Consider the following 17,871-nt stretch of genomic DNA (forward strand, 5'->3'; position numbering starts at 1 on the left):
GACTCAGATGATGAGCCAGAAGGGGACGACGATGAAACATTATTCAGTTGGTTTGGAGGTAGTGATGAGGTCATCACAAGGGGCACCCAATCTGCACAGGACAACAATAAGTGTGAAAGCTCTAAGATGGTATGTACAGAGGCTGAAAGTGAGATTGCAGCAGCAGACACAACAGTTGAGAGCAAATCAACTGTGAACAGCCAACTGGTAACTGAAGACATAATTCCCATTTTGGAGAGATTGGCTCCAGACCACAGAATGGTTCCTGCAGTGGATTCCCCAATACTTCAGGCCAGTCCACCAAAAGACTTGCAAGAAGAACACATGGATATGTCTCCGTCAAGTTCCCCAATGAAAGACGAAGAGTGTATCGTTATATCAGATGATAATGAGACACCAAACAGTTCTCCCACAAAAGACAAAGCAGATATCGTCATATCAGATGAGGGTGAACTGCTAATTGAGGCTAAAACACAAAGTGAAGAAGCAACACCTAATGTTGAGGACATTGATCCAGCCATGACACGGAAATGCAAGGATGTGCAGATCATTCCTGAAGTCGCAGACTTGCCTGCAATTGCGCAAGCGTCCAAAAGTATGCCGACAGTGGATGCCTTACTAGTTGAGGGGTATGCAGCACAGTGTTCGAGCCCAAGCACCATAAATCAACCAAAACTCCTCAATCCAGCAAAGGCCTTCGAATCAGCTATTGTGACCGAAGAGCCAGAGTCAGCTTTCACAGCAAACTATTCAGAAGCAGCCCTTGCAACAAGGGATCCTGAACCGGCTAATCCATGGCAGAGTCCAGCAGCAACAAGGATGCCACTAGAGTCAAAAATAAAAGGAGACGGAATCAGTGGATCATTCAAATGAGAAGTAAAGGGGAGAGAAGAGGAGTTGAGGACACAATCGGTCGACTGGGCAGCATCCACAACGGTGAAGACACATGGCTCAGCAATCCACCCAATAGCAAGAAAACACACGAGATTGAGTCGGAAGCATCGCTTCAAAAGGTTAAAAAAGTTGGTGATGCAAAAAAGACCAGCCAGAAAACCGGTCTTCCGAAAGTTGAAGTGAGAGCAAGTATACGGTCAATGTTCAGAAGATCAACGGGACGAAGTTGTTTCGAATGTGTAATAAGCTGTGCACAATGAACACATTTAAAATTATCAGGCATATCATGTTTTGTAAAGCACAGTTATATTTGTACTTGTGACCTGGTTAAAATGATTATGCAGATTATGTTTTGTAAAGCACAGTTACATCTGTATGTAAACGGTAGCACTTCCAAAGAAAGGGGGATGTGGTGGTATGCCTGTGCACAGTTTTGTATATAGTTGTCTATCAATGTATACAGTTATCGATGCGACCTCCAACCAGCTGGTGGGGATAGAGATCTACCATGTGACTCGAGATATCCGGTAGTAAGTCATACAAGAGGATAGTCACACTAGAAGTAGCCCCAGGAGAAGTCACTGAATTAAATGATTCATTACTGTTTGTATCATTGTTTGTTAATTACCTTTCCATTTGTTCATCTTGTTAATAAATCATCTTACTAGTTAAAGAAGTAGATGTTCTGTGTTGATCTTTAATACGGCCATAACACAGAACATAACACCTCCACACCCACCTCCCCACACCCCCACCGCCCCCCAACAGCTAACATAATAGATGATAAGCATCGGTAGAACCCATCAATTACTCCCCTCATGGCATATTTGACTTTCTCCTGGTGCAGAAACCCCATTAGGAACCTAGCCATGCCGAGGCACTGGGCAGCGTTTCCAACCTCCATCCCAGCAGGATTCACCTCCGAGCAGTGAGTTTCCAACCTCCATCCCAGAAGGACTCACCTCCGAGCAGTGAACGAGGCGAAGGCTAAGATATCTGCCCCCCGCACCCATCTGCAGTCCGGCAAGTCTAATACCCTGAATATGGCTACTAAGGGTCAGGGTTCCAACTCGATGTACAGGATCGCCAACATGGTGTTGAATAAAGAGACCAAGAAACACACAAGCTTGGGACAGGACCAAAACATGTGTATGTGGTTGGCTGCCCCCCTCGAACAGCCCTCACACCTGTCCTCAATCCCTACAAAGAAGCAACTTATTCTAACTCGAGTCAGGTGTGCCCTAAACACTACTTTAAGCTGAATCAAGCTCAGCCTCGCACACAAAGACATGGTGTTCAGCCTGTGAAGGGCTTCACTTCATACTTTCTCCTCCAATACGGGTCCCAGCTCCTCCTCCCACATGGCTTTCACCCCCTCCATCGAGACCAAATCCTACATCAGAATTTGCCCATATATACTGGATATACTACCCTCTTCCGACCCCGCGCACGAAAGGAACCTCTCCATCAAGGAAGGTGGTGGCTCCATTGAGAATGCCAGGAGCATTTGTCTGACAAAATTTTGTACCTGAAGGTACCGAAACAAATCCGACCCCGAGAGCCCAAATTTCCATTTCAATTCCTCCAGGCTGGCAAACTGTTCAGGAATAAATCACATAATCTCTCCAGTCCCTTCCACACCCCAAATGCGGCACCCAGTCTCGCTGGTTCAAATTGGTGGTTGGCAAAAATAGGAGCCAGCCTTGATACTGACCCCAGTTTAAAATGTTGATAGAGTTGTCTCCTTGTTTTTAAAGTGGAGACAACAACCGGGTTCGAAAAGTACTTTGCCAACGCAAATGTTAGAGAAGCCATCACCAGAGCACCGAAACTGGATCCCCTGCACAATTCAGGCTCCATTTGCAACCAGATAGCACCCAGATCCCTACATCATCCCAACACCTTCTCTACATTAACTGCCCAGTAATAAAATACAAAATTCGGCAACTTGAGACCACCCGATTGTCTATACCTCTGTTTAACAACCCTCTGTATCCACAGAGATTTGCCCACCCATATAAATGTTGATATTAATTGTTCCTCCCCCCCCCCCCCCCCAAAAAAAATGATTTGGGAAGAAATACCAGAAGATAATGGAATAGAAACTGATTTGGGGATGGCACGGTGCCGCAGTGGTTAGCACTGCTGCTTCACAGCGCCAGGGACCCGGTTCGATTCCCACCTTGGGTGACTGTGTGGAGTCTGCACGTTCTCCCCGTGTCTGCGTAGGTTTCCTCCGGGTGCTCCGGTTTTCTCCCACAGTCCAAAGATGTGCAGGTTAGGTGGATTGTATATGCTAAATTGCTCTTTAGGGTGAGGGTACAGGGTTGGGTATTGGTCCTAGGTAGGGTGGTCTTTCAAAGGATCGGTGCAGACTTGATGGGCCTAATGGCCTATTTCTGTACTGTAGAGATTCTATGAAATCATGGCAAGCTATTCACATTGGACTTCCGGTGGCGGCCATGGAGTGAGTGGTCGCACAAAGGTGGCTTCTCTTGGAGGTTATGCTCCCTTTTACCCGAATTTCAGAGAATTTTGGCGGAAAAGTTGTACGGAGAGAATAGTGGGAATCAGTTCTCCCCTGGGTGGGCATGACTATGGGTTACCAAACAAAGTGCGAGCCCTGGCCAAAACGTTGGAGGAGACTCTTGGTGCAGCATCAATTGGGAAAATGGCGGAGGAGGAAGGGTCGCTGTTGACTGGAGAACTGCCAAAGGAACAGTTGATGAGCATCATTCAGACAAATTTCGGCAGCAGTGTAAAGAAATGCAGAGTGACTAGTCAAAGGCGATTGAGGAGGCAATGGCAACTCTCGGGGGACTTTGGAACTGGTGGAGAAGTGCCTGGAGCTGCACGGGACGACAACCCAAGAGGTGGAGAAGGTGATGTCCAACCAGAGAGAACAGAGGTGTTGGAGGCGGAGAAGGAGATCCTGGGGACATGTGCAAGACGCTGCGAGCAAAGGTAGAACACCAGGAGAATAAGTCCAGGCGGCAAAATATTTGGATTGTAGGTCTACCGGAGGGAGTGGAGGGAACAAGTGCAATGGACTATGTCACCAGGGTGCTGACGAGGTTGGTGACGAGAAGGTACTGGACAAGGCCCTGGAGGTGGATCGGGCCCATAGGTCCCTGAGATAGGAGCCAAGAGTGGGAGAGCCACCGCAGGCAGTGACTGTGCAAATGCACAAGTTCCAGGACATGGAAAAGATCCTGAGGTGGGTCAGAGCAAAGCGGGATTGCAACTGGGAAGGAAACTGAATTTGGATTTATAAGGACATTGGTGCTGAGGAGATGGGTGGGATTCAACAAGGTCAAGGCAGTGTTGTACCGGTGCCTGATTCAGTTATGGGGTGTTGTACCTGGCCAAACTTTGGGTCATTTTCAGTTGCCGAGAATATTACTTTGGGATGTCGACGGAGGCAAATTACTTTATTATGGAACATAAGCTGGGGGAGGGCTGAAAGAGGCATGTTCTTATTTTTTTTATTTATATATTTAGAGTACCCAATTCATTTTTTCCAATTATGGGGTAATTTAGCATGGCCAATTCACCTACCCTGCACATCTTTGGGATGTGGGGGCGAAACCCACACAAACACGGGGAGAATGTGCAAACTCCACACGGACAGTGACCCAGAGCCAGGATTGAACCTGGCACCCTTGGTGCTATGAGGCAGCAGCCACTGCGCCACCGTGCAGCCCTGAAAGACGAATGTTGGTGGAAGTTCTGTATCTGTGAAATTTTGTCACATGTTTTTGTTTGCTGATTGGGAAAGGTTGTTATGGGGGTATTTCCTCCCCCCTTTTTTGGTATTTTTGTATTGAATTTAAATTGTTGCTTTTTTTCACCCCCTTTGGTGATGGGGGTATAACATTTAATTGTATTGCACTCTATTTGTTATGCTCTGTACAGTGCATGAGGGGTTGTAGTGAGTCGGGTGGGGTGGCGGGCGGTTCGAGAATGTTCTGTATGGGGGCCATTTTGATGTTTCTTGAATTGGGTTGGGTGCGTGGTACTGGGGGAGAGACTGGGGAGGTGGGCTGGAGAGAAGTAACAGGGGAGTGCAGGAGAGGGGGGATGGAGAGAGGGGGTGGTGAAGGTGGGCCGTTGGATTAGGGCCTTCAGATGGGAGTTGCCAACTCTAGCAAGAAATGCTAGCAAATGGAAGTGAAGTGCGGGGGGCTGCAGTGGTTAGCCTGGGTGGGGTAAGGGGGGAATGAGGTGGGGAGGGGAGAGAGGCATCAGGAAAGGGGGGATGTGGGGGAGGGGAAGTGATGTGGCCGATGTATAGGATGAGTTTGGGCATTGGCGGGGTGGGGGCCATCTTGGGTGAGCCTGATTCAGAGAAGGGATTGGGGGGGGCGAAGCCCAAGGGTGATGAAGACAGACTCTAGGCGGGAAGGGAGGCGGAGCCTCTGGTGAGCGCTGTGACATGGAAAGTCCACGGGCTAAATGGGCCGGTTGCACTTGAAATGTTTGAGAGCAGAGGTGATTTTCCTGCGGGAGCCACAGCTCTGGGTGAAAAATGAGATGAGGCTGAGGAAGGGGTGGGTGGGGCAAGTGTTCCACTCAGGATTCAATTCGAATTCAAGGGGGTCGTCATACCGCTGAATCGGAAAACGCTGTTTCGGGGGCTGGGGAGGTGCGGGTCTGGGGGATGAGGGAGGTTTGTAATAGTGAATGGGGTGCTAGTGGGGACTCCGGTGGTATTGGTGAATGTATATGCACATAATTTGGATGATGCCGGGTTCACGAAGAGGTCATTAGGAGCAATTCCAGACTTGGATTCCCACCAGCTGATTATGGGGGGCGGGAATGGTGGTTTTAATTGTGTAGCAGAGCCGAGGATGGATAGGTCAAGCTGTAAGTCGATGGAGCAGTCGAGAATGGCATGAGAGCTGGGAGGGAATATGGAGAGAATGAGGATGGTGGTTCCATGGAGGTTTGGACACCCGAGAGGGAGGGAGTACTAATTCTTTGTGCATGTATGTGGGGTATATTCCTGGCTTGACTTTTGTGTTGTGAGCCAGGTGGTGCTGATGGGTGTGGAAGGAGCGGAATATGGGGAATAGTGATTTTGGACCACGCTCCGCTCTATCTAGGTGGATGACTTCATTCGGGTCAAGCGCAGGGGCTGGGGTGGAGGTTGGATTCGGGACTTTTGGCAGACAAGAGTTCTGCGGGAAGGTTGCAGAGGTGATGCTGATCTCAATCAGAATGGGGATGTGTCAGCAGCCACGTTCTGGGAGGCTTTAAAGCGGTGGTCCGGGTGCAATTATCTCATTCACAGCCCATAATAATATGATGGGGAAGGAGGAGAAGTGGAGATTGTTGGACGAGATAGTTGGGGTGCATAGGAGGTACTCTGTGGCCCCCACGAAAGAGTTGCTGGTGGAAAGAAAGGCTGCAGGGACAGTTTGACCGGTTGATGTCGGGAAGGGCGGTGGGTCAGCTGCGGCGGCACAGGGGGTATGGGGAGTTTGGGGAGATGGCGAGCCATGCGGCCCACCAGCTGCACGACAGGCAGTGACGAGGAAAATCATGCAGGAGAGTGCAGAAGGGGGGGAAGTGGTGTCGGATACAGAGAGGATAAATGAGGTGTTCAAGGACTTCTGTGAGGGGCTGTATAGGATGAGCCACGAGTGCAGGAGGCTGGTATGGGTCAGTTCTTGATGAGCTGGACTTCCCAAAGTTGGAGGAGGGGGAGAGGCAGGCGAAAGGAGATGATAGAATGCATTGGCATGATGCAATCGGGCAAGGGGCTGGGGCCGGACAGTTTCCCAGCAGAATGTTATAAGCAGTTTATGACGGAGTATGCTCTCCACTTTCTGGGTTTGTGCAATGAAGCGGTGGAGAAGTGGGAACTGCTGGCTACACTGGCACAGGCGTCGATTTTGGTGATTCCGAAAAAGGGGAAGGATCCACTAGAGCGAGGGTCCTATAGGCCCTTCCCGCTGCTGAACACGGACGTGAAGGTCTTGGCAACGGTATTGGCGATAAGGTTGGAGGGGTGAGTACTGGAGGTGGTCTCAGAGGACCAAACGGGGTTTGTGACGGGGAAGCAGCTTCCTAGTAATATTAGGGATTTGCTAAATATAATTATGACCTCAACCCGGGGGTGGTGGTGGTGGGGCCGGGGGGGGGGGGGGGGGGGGTGCATATGTTCAGGTGTGTGTGCAGTTGGAGAACTTTTGTGAGGTGGAGTTTAGGAACCTATCAAGGATTGTAGGGTTTGAGATTAAGCTGGACCCTATTCTGGCGATCTTTGGGGTGTCAGAGGTGGTGGAGGTAAAGGGGGCTGATGTCATGGCCTTGGATACTTTTGAATTGGAGGACAGCTACTCCACCAGGGGTCGCAGCATGGCTGGGTGACTTGTATGAGTTTTGCAGGTTGGAGAAAATCCAATTTGCCCTTAAGGGCTCAGAGGAGGGCTTCGAGGTATGGTGGAGGCTGTTCATGATTATATTTGAGGAGCTGTCTGTTGTGGGGGAGAGCAGGGAGGGCATAAATGGGGAAAATTTACAAACTGTATACTCTGTTGGATGTTAGAGTTATGCTATTATGTTGAAAAAAAGGATATTCACCTTAATCAACTGCACCCTACCTGCCAGGGACAAAGGAAGGATGTCCCCACCTTTGTAGGTCAGATTTGACCTTAATCACCAGGCTGGTATAATTAAATTTATGGAGATGGACCCAATCCCTAGTCACCTGGACCCCCAGATACCGGAAACTTGACCTGGCCAAGCGAAAAGAAAGTGCACCCAAACTGGCTCTAGCCTCTGCTCTTTTTAATATATTTACTTTTTGTTTTCAATTTAGGGGCAATTTAGCGTGGCCAATCTACCTACCCTGTAAATCTTTGGGTTTGTGGGGTGAGACCCACACAGACACGGGGAGAATGTGCAAACTCCACACGGACAGTAACCTAGGGTCAGATCGAACCTGGGTCCTTGGCACCGTGAGGCAGCAGTGCTAACCACTGTGCCACCATGCCACCCTCTTCTTAATTTATATCCGGCAAAAGAACCAAAGATCTTCAGTATCCTCATTATGTCCCCCTTGTACATCAAGGTTAACAAACTCCAAGTCAGCCCAGCTCTCCTGAAGAGGTCTTGAAAAAAGGATGGGAAAATAAAACGATTGGTATAAAGGAGATTTTCTGGGAAATTTATTGACAAATCAATGGTGGTAAGATGAACTTGAATATGTTCAACTGTTGTTTTTTAAATAAATTTAGAGTGCCCAAATTTTTTTTCCAATTAAGGGGCAATTTAGCATGGTCAATCCACCTAACCTGTACATCTTTGGGTTGTGGGGGTGAGACTCACATATGTCACTGTGAATAAGAATGTTTTCAAGAATCGTCCCACTCTACTAGGTTTGTGCATAACTGAAGAATGGATGTAACACTTGCACGTGGCGGACTATGTGCAAAAGGATGTACTTAAGCTTGGGGCAGCTGCCCCAGAGGGGCAAAGGTCGCTGTCCAAGACCTCTCAGCCATAGTGAACTGAGGGGGAGTGGAATTGAATAGAATCTCCTTGGGCTGTATGACTCATACTGAACGTATACAGTGAATATTACATGTATCACCATTGTGTTGAAGCACCTCAGGTTGCAACTTGATCTAGGAAGACAACCTAAACACCTTTGCACCTTTTGAAATTACCATTTTGAAATGTTTGTAATGTTTCTTTGGCTGCGTTGAAGCATCTCAAGAGTGCGACATGATGCTTAGAGAATATTATTACACTTTGTGTGATGGCCATTTTGAAATGTTTGTAATCTTCTTTCAGATATTTTACGAATAAAGTATACTTTTGCAAATAAAAAGTATGTAACACTTAGTGTTAGAAAGTTACTGTACATCGGCAGGCTCCTTGCCATGCTTGGTGACCGCTTCTGCTCAATCCTCTTCCAAATCTCGCTGTGTTCAGCTGTCACTTGGGTGTCTGGTAATACTTTCAGCCGAACTGGTTTTCTTTTTGTCCCAGCTCAAAATTCGGGGAAAGGGGTATTGTGTGGTATCGTTCAATAGCATCCCGGAAATTCACTTGTTTTTTAAAAAAATCTGCTCTGGCAGATGTTTGAAATTCATGCACCTTTAATGAAATCGATAATTGAAGGTGGGTCAGCCCACCGATGTGAACAAGCCCCAAGAAACATTTCCAGCAACGACTCGTCGCCAATGTCTTGTGCTGCAAAGAAGGGTGCTAATCTCTGCACTCTTTCTGTAAACATCTCTTATGTGCGCCCAGCCTGCCTGGTTTTGAAATCCTGCCGGGCTGACAACTTCTTCAATGTATAAAAAGCAATTTCTTCACTTGCACATTGCTCCACCTGACATGCAAACCCGAGGGTTTGCGAAATCCATCTCACCTGTGCATGCAAATGTGTCTCATGCAAATATAGTTTCCAAGCTATTTAAATAAATGTTTTTGTTTTGTAGATTGCGATCGAAAGTGCCGCCGGTTTGCGTGAGGTGTGTTGAAGTCACCTTGGGGGGTGCAGGGCATGCGGTCCCGGACTGGGTTGGAATTGGGGCTGCAGCTGCAGAAACAGCTGGATTGAATTCTGCAGCAGGGCGGCGCTGACGTCAGGTGGGCGGCTTCAAAAAATGGCGGTGGCTGCTGAGGGAGGAAATCGATACATTTAGAAGTGGCTCAGTGTGTGTATGTGCGTAGGGGACGGGCTGCAGGAGGAGTGGAGTGAAGAGCAGTAGAGGGTGAGGGGTGCAGGCAGTGGATTAGCAGCAGGATGTCCCGAGACTGCTGGGCTCCGGGAATGGTTGTGAGTGAGCAGGAGGAGAGGCTGTACTCCGACCTTTTCTTACTCACTCTGCCAGCTGCCGACTCCACGGGCAGAGTTGCAGCCGGAACTAAAGTTGGCGAGTTATTCCGAGCCTCCCAGCTCCCCCCGGACACCTTACACCAGGTGAGTGGAGGAGGCAAATGTCATTTTTCCAGTTTGACTCTTCAGCTGTTGCACTGCCGAAACTTAACAAAAAAAATCTTTCTAATGTTTCCCACTGCACATGTGTGTTTTGTCTTTAATTTTTCAAGTTGTTACGAGTTCCCACCAGCCACTTAGAGGAAATATTTTCCTCACACGTTTCTCTAATCGTGAAGTGAATCTTTTTTTCCCCATCGTTGTGTGAGTACTGCAGCTAATTGTGGGCGAATTCTCCCAATTGCAGCAGTGACAATCGCCACAAAAGCTTACCACTCATGCATTCACCTCGCGTATTTGTGACCGAGGTCTTCAAACAGTCACTCGTATTGTTTCAGGTGAATTTCTAATCAAACTTGCATAACCCTGGTAAAGAGGATTTCTTAATGCAGGGTGGAGTGCTCGTTTGATTTGCAATCAAGGGCATATATATATGGTCGTGTAATCTATTTCCTATTAATTCTCCAGACATGGGCATTGCTGACACTTGCCCATGAGAAGGTGCACCTGCCTCCACCTTGACCTGCTACAGTCCATGTGATGAAGATACCCTGCTAAGTGGGGAGTGCCAGGTGGTTTGACCCAGCCTCGTGAAGGAACAGTGGCATGTATCCTCTAATATCTTGCAGTGTGTGGATGGTACTGCATGGCCCCTTTAAAACTGATACATGCCCATGTATGTACCCATCTTTGGGGGTGGGGGGGGGGGGGGGGGGATTGATTCTTTGCAGCTTATTTATTCCCAGAATGGCACATTCCCAATTTCCGAATGGCAGCTCACTTGTGCAGCTTGGAGGGAACATTGATCATGATGTGTGCCTTGGAGGTGATGGTGGTCTAGTGTACTTGCTGTCCTTGACCTTCTAGATGGTGGATTTAGGAGGCGCTGCCAAAGCAACCTGACATCTTGCTGCAAATATGTAGTTCAGTACATAAGCATACACTGCAGCTATTCTGCACCGATGGTGGCGGGAATGGGGTATTTAAGCTGGTGGGTGGCGTGCTGGATGGACAGTTTGTCCTGGATCATAGAATTTCCAGTGCAGAAGGAGGCCATTCGACCCATTGAGTCTGCACTGGCCCTTGGAAAGAGTACCCCACTTAAGCCCATGCCTCCGCCCTATTCCTGTAACCCAGTAACCCCACCTAACCTTTTGGATACTAAGGGCAATTTAGCAGGGCCAATCCACCTAACCTGCACATCTTTGGATTGTGGGAGGAAACCGCAGCATCCGGATGAAACCGACACAGACATGGGGAGAAAGTGCAAACTCTTACAGGCAGTCACCCAAGGACGGAATTGAACTTGGGTCCCTGGAGCTGTGAGGCAGCAGTGCTAACTACTTTGGCACCCATGGATGGGGCTGGTTTCTTGAGTTTTGCATTCTACCCGTCCAGGGAATTTTGAGAATATTCTGTCACACTCCCCCTGCCTTCTGGGTGGTGGAAAGATGTTGGAAGGTTGGAAGATGAGATGCTTGCAGAAAACTGAGCCTCTGACCTGATTAGTAGCCAAGATCTGTATGTGACTGGTCAAGTTCAGTTTCTGGGCAGTGGCAATTCCCAAAATATTGACGGTGAGAGAGTCTGTGATGGTAATGCTATTGAGGGTCAGTGGAAAGTAATTTTGGGAGATGGCTATTGCCTCCTGGAGCTGAGATAAATAACCTCCAAAAATTAAAAAAAGATATTTGTTATTCTACTTTTCACATTTTGTCTCAAATTTACACCCAACAATAATCAGGACGAATGTAATGTCAATCCCCCCGCCACGCCAATGACCTCCAAAAATTACAACCATTTGCATTTGTTCCATTGACCCCTTGATGCCTATTGACTCCAGTTTTACCAAGGTTCCTTGTTGCTTTACTCAGGATCATCCTTTAACACTAAGGCAAGCACTCTCATCTTATCTCTGGGATTCAGCTCTTGTCTCCACTCTTATCTTCATGTTTAGGCCAAAACTCTAATGGGGTCTGGAGCCAAGTGGTTCTGGCAGAACTCGAGCACAACTGCATAGATTGGTGATTCAGTATAACTGGAATACTTCCCATCAGTTTGCTGATGATTGAGAGTAGGTTGTTCTAATTGAATTTGTCCATTTTTTTAAATTGACAGATCATAGTGGAGCAATTACCATGTAATGCTGTAGCTTTATCACCATTTGGTTAAAGGTTGGAACAACTTGGCTGATTTTAGAACACAGGGATTCAGAACCAGAGCTGGAATTTGACAGTCTACATTCCTCTTTGTTCAGAGCAATCTGCCATTTATCTATGTCAAGTGTTTTTTCTTTATTCTTTATTGGGATGTGGGCATCGCTGGCAAGGTCAGCATTTGTTGTCCATCCCGAATTGCTCTTGCTGGGCTATTTTTAAGAGTCATTAGTTAACTAGGTGGTTACAACAACTGACTGCTCATCATTTGACTCATTTAAAAAAAAAAGATTCCACCATCTGCCATGGTGGGATTTGAACTCGGGTTCCCAGAGCTGTACCCTGAGTCTCCGGATTACTAGTCCAGTGAATATACTTCAAAGCCATTCTATCACAAGCAAGGGTTTCTTTGTAATTTACTTCACAGAAATATTTTGATAGACAGTTAATTTGCTGTTGCCGAGGTATGTGAATACAAATCAAATTTCTCCCAGGATCCGTAGAAAGAATAATCAAGCTGTTGTGTGTTAACCGAATAATTAAAATCGAAGTCTGTGCACCTTACGTAACTCTTCTATGAGGATATAATGTAGAACAATGTGCAATTCTGAATGAATATTTGTCCAGCTACTGTGCCTTGCACGTGCAGAGTCAGATCAATGCTGAATACGAAGAGGCTGTTTGATGTGTTAACCTGCTGACAATATATGGCCGAATGGGGAGTTTATTTTCACAGCATTCCTAGAATATGGATGGTTTGCAACATATAAGAGCCTAACCAGAGGAGCCAATTAGACCCCTCGCCCCCGTGTAAAATTGTGTTCGGTATTCATCCCGGATCGGCATCTGCTTGACCTACAAATCTTTGACCAAGAGTCAACTGGACTCTTGGCTCTTTTCTCTCTCTACAGATGCTGCCAGATCTGCTGAGATTTTTCTTTTGGTTTTGACATACAAATCTGACTTTTAAAGAACAAAAACTCAAATATCATCAACTAAGAAAATATTTGATTCAGTCTTAAGTTTAAAAAAAATATATTTATAGTATTTAGCATGAAGATTAGTGATTGCGAAAGTAACAAAAGTGCTGGATATAATGGTGTTCAACAGGAAGGACAGCTAAATGAAGCAGAATACAAATACTCAGCAGGTTTGACAGCCTTTTGCAGAGGAGAGGTGGGTTAATGGTTTGAAGTTTCATCCTCTAAGTGAGTAGTGGGAATTGGGAAAAATCCCGGTTTGGCCTGCCTGCTTTGGGATTTTCATCGCTGGATGAGTGCAAGCTTTAGTCAGACGAGTTGGGAGGCAGGCATAGGGGCTGCCAGGTGCCATCTCGGTGCTGTGAGACTTAGAACATATAACATTACAGCGCAGTACAGGCCCTTCGGCCCTCGATGTTGTGCCGTTCTGTGAAACCCCTCTAAAGTCCCTCTACACTATTCCCTTATCGTCCATATGCCTATCCAATGACAATTTGAATGCGTTTAGTGTTGGCGAGTCCACTACTGTTGCAGGCAGGGCATTCCACGCCCTTACTACTCTCTGAGTAAAGAACCTACCTCTGACATCTGTCCTACATCTATCTCCCCTCAATTTAAAGCTATATCCCCTCGTGCTGGACATCACCATCCGAGGAAAAAGGCTCTCAATGTCCACTCTATCTAATCCTCTGATCATCTTGTATGCTTCAATTAAGTCGCCTCTTAACCTTCTTCTCTCTAAACAGCCTCAAGTCCTTCAGCCTTTCCTCATACGATCTTCCCTCCATACCAGGCAACATCCTTGTAAATCTCCTCTGCACCCTTTCCAATGCTTCCACATCCTTCCTGTAATGTGGCGACCAGAACTGCATGCAATACTCTAAATGCGGCCGCACCAGAGGTTTGAACAACTTCATCCAAGTTATAATGAAAAGTGTAGAACCCTATAACTCTCACAGCCCATGCCACCTTTTTTGTATTTATTGAACTGATTCTCACTGGCTGGGATAGCATTGATTACCCCATCCCCAATTACCCTTTAATTGAGGCTATTTCAGAGGATATTCAAAAGTCAGCTACAGTGCCAGAGGCACGTAGGGCAGACCAGGTAAGGACAGCAGATTTTCCTTCTCAACTTTAGATTACCCAATTAATTTTTTCCCATTCAGGGGCAATTTTTAGCATGGCCAATCCACCTAGCCTGCACATCTTTGGGTTGTGGGGGTGTAACTCACGCAAACACGGGGAGAATGTGCAAACTCCACATGGACAGTGACCCAGGGCTAGGATCGAACCTGGGACCTCAACGTCGTGAGGCAGCAGTGCTAACCACTGTGCCGCTGGGCTGAGCAGATTTTTCTTCTCTGAAGGGCATGAATGAATCAGATGGGTTTTTATGACGCTCCATAATGGTTTCATGTCATTATTAGACTCCCAATTTTTTACTGAAATCAAATGTCACCATTTACCCTTATGGTACTTCTGTGCCCAGTCACCCACTGTATATTGTATAGAACCAATGAACCTGATAGTGACAATAGGATGTATTTTTTATAAAGATTTTAAAAACATCATTCAAGGCTTTCCACTTTCTAATAAAAACTCAATTTTATTGCAGGGCAATAAAAGTGTGAATCATTCAAATTATCAATAGCTTAAACTGCAGGCATTTGAAACCCCTATAAATTAACTTGGTTGTGCATTTACTTGGTTGAAAGCCCAGATATCCATTAGAGTATTAAAACACCTGAACTCCAAGGATGATATTGCTGGATTGAGAGCTCTGGCTCTCTAATCCATTCTGTCAATTGCACAATGTTTATTCACATGAGATAGAGTTTTCAAGTGCTTACAGTTTCTGGCATTGATAACTTAAGGACCTGAAAGATTGATGTTGCAATTGCCCTGTCGTAACATTAAGTTTTTTTTTTAAGGAAGTGGAAAGTTATCAATAAATGACTTTAACATATTTGATTATTGCTATAAGGTTTGTTGGTTTGATACAGTGTATGATGGGTGGATGAGGTTCAAGGATTCCAGGAAAATCAATACACAGGTGACCCAGAGACGCAGATTGTCCACAATGTCCTGCTAGCCCTCCACAATCAGCACCTGTGAAGAGACGCTTGGTCACTCAACCAGGAAACAACAAGACTAGTTCGATGAGAATGATCATGAGATCCAGGGGCTGATGAGCTGCAAGTACAAGGCATTTCTGAACCTGAAACAGCAACCTAACTCTGCTGCCTGTGAAACTGCTTTCTTACTCTTGAGATCCAGCAAAAGTCCCATGGCCTAAAGAACAGATGGTGGGCGGAGAACGCGCAGGAGATACAGCAGTTAGTCTGCAACCGTGAAATAAGGTTTCTTTAATCCAATCAAGACCATCTACTGCCCAAGCACTGAAGGCTCACCTCACTGCTGGGGTACTCGTAAAGGATAGAGAGACAGTCAACACCCATTGGAAGAAGCACTTCCAAAGACACCCTTAACAGAGAATCTAACGCAAATGTCCTCCACTCCATCCCGCCCAACCTGGCACGAGGTAGAAAAGGCCGTCCGACAACTGAAGAACAATAAGGCATCTGCAGCAGATGGAATCGCTGCCAAAACACTTTCGGTGCAAATATAGTTCCCTTATCTAGAAGGAGGAGAACATGCCTGGGGACCTCGGAGATGCCGTAATCATGACCATCTTCAAGAAAGGTGACAAGCCCGACTGCAATAACTACAGAGGAATTTCCCTTCTGTCAGCCACAGGGAAGGCCATCACAAGAATCTTCCTTAGTCGCTTTCTCTCTGATTGAAGAGCTCCTCCCAGAGCCCCAATGCGGTTTCCTTCCACCAAAGGGCACAACGGACATGATCATCACTGTGTGGCAATTACAGTAGAAATGCAGGGAATTACACCAACTCCAGTACATGGCCTTCTTTGACCTCATAAAAGACCTACAACACTGTTAGCCACAAGGGATTATGGAGTGTTTTCCTCCATTTTTGCTGCTCCTGAAAGTATGTCACCATCCTCTGTCTGCTTCACCATGACATGCAAACTGTGATCCTGATTGACGGATCCGTCATAGACCCAATTCACATTGGACTGGGGTCAAACAAGGCTGTGCCATCGCACTGACACCCTTCTCGATCTTCCTTGCTGCAACATTCCATCTCTCCCTCAGCAAGCTCCCTGAAGGCCAACTTGGAGAATGCTTACCCGAAGATCAGAGGCTGAATGCCCTTGACTGCTGAAGTGTTCTCCGACCGCAAGGGAACATTCCTGCCTAGCGATTGTTGTGCGATGTCCGTTCATCCGTTGTTGCAGTGTCGACATGGTCTCGCCAATGGACCACACCTTGGGACATCCTTTCCTGCAGCGTATGAGGTAGACAAGTCGCACGAGTATGTACCGCATGAGTACGGCCTCAACCGGGACCTTGGATTCATGTCTCACTACATTCACCCCCCCACCATCTGGCCTGGGCTTGTAAAATCCTACCAACTGTATGGCTTGAGACGATTCCCACTACTTTAACCTGTGATTATCCCTCTCTCCAGTTGCACCATCTAGACCTGTAAAGACTTAATTACCATATATATATAAATATATGTGTATATGTGTATATATGTATATATGTTTCTTCGTTCACCTGATGAAGGAGCTACGCTTTGAAAGCTAGTGATTCAAAACAAACCATTTGGACATTAACCTGGTGTTGTAAGACTTCTTGATGCCCACCCCAGTCCAACACCGACATCTCCACATCATTATATTGGTTAGGTGAATTTTTGTTCGAAATCTAAATATCTCTACTTTGTTCACTTTTTTTTGTTTTACATTCTGCTTATCTACTGTAGAAATGTACTTGTACCAAAATTAACCTTGTACTGGTGCTTTAAAAGATGATAGTTAAATTCATGCCCTGACGCAGAATTGTACTGTTTCTATAATATCCAAACACACTCCAGTCCAGCAATGAAAGTTTTCTGTCAATCGACAGCTTGGTCTGCCAGTGCTGTTTCATTAATCTTTTATTCGTAGGTTGGTCAGTGTCCTATTTGGCCATGAGCAGAGCTTCCAATCCCACTTCTCCATCACAAAGACCACCTACTTCCATCTCCATAATTCCATCCTTTGCTTCTCCTCCCTATTTGCCACTGAAACCATTATCCCTGCTTTTGTTAACTCCAGACTTGATTTACTCCAATACTTTCCTGGCCTGCTACCCATTTTCCACTTCCCATAACCTTGCGTTCATCCAAAAATCTACTGCCTCTCTCTCAACCTCACCACTCATTCACTCATCACCCACGTGATTTCCCATTTGTGGGAGAGACTGGCGGATGATTTAAGGTCATTAAAAATAGGGGTGGGAGTATATCCTGCATCCAATTCCAGAATGAAAAGCAAACAAATGTTCTGGTTTTCCAACTCGATTGGCAGTTTTGTTTAAATACGTCCAGTGCCTTCCATTGATTTTTCTGTGATCAGTGTATATTAGTTTGATTTTTGTTTTGAGTTCATGTTAGGTCATCTTGGCCAGGGTGGTGATAGGATTTAGCTGCAGTTAGCTTCAGGGTCTTTGGGTTGGAGAGAGAAAAATCGGTCATGGTTGTCTCTCCAGGATCCTTCCAAATATGATTAGTAAGGATAGGTTTGCACTGTTTGTGATTGTGTTTCCAAAATGTGTAGCTTCTGACTATCTGGGTTTATGTGTTTCATGGGTGAGGTACGGAAGTTGTTTGGGTGCTTGTGAAACTGTCCTGGAAGGAAAAGGTTTGGGACCTTGTTTTCGGGAGAAATGATTGAAAAAGGACAAAATACACAAAAGGTGCTATAGATTGCAGTTTAGGCTGTCTTCTTTGAACAGAGTTAATTCTACAAAAA

The 17,871-nt window shown here is 46.3% G+C and overlaps 1 protein-coding gene across 6 annotated transcripts in view; it reads left to right on the plus strand.

Annotated features, from left to right (window-relative positions):
• Window positions 1–9,518: 9,518 nt before the first annotated feature.
• Window positions 9,519–17,871, plus strand: part of reps2 (RALBP1 associated Eps domain containing 2) — a 259,419-nt gene continuing 251,066 nt past the window's right edge. For all 6 annotated transcript variants that reach the window (XR_005461312.1, XR_005461313.1, XM_038802518.1 and 3 more), the window contains exon 1: window positions 9,519–9,835. Coding sequence is in view for 4 of the 6 variants with exons in the window: in XM_038802518.1 (XP_038658446.1) it covers window positions 9,659–9,835 (177 nt within the window). In the remaining 2 variants the exon portion in view is untranslated. The remainder of the gene's footprint in view (window positions 9,836–17,871) is intronic.

Source organism: Scyliorhinus canicula, chromosome 7 (assembly GCF_902713615.1).
Source record: "Scyliorhinus canicula chromosome 7, sScyCan1.1, whole genome shotgun sequence".
Lineage (NCBI taxonomy): Eukaryota > Metazoa > Chordata > Chondrichthyes > Carcharhiniformes > Scyliorhinidae > Scyliorhinus > Scyliorhinus canicula.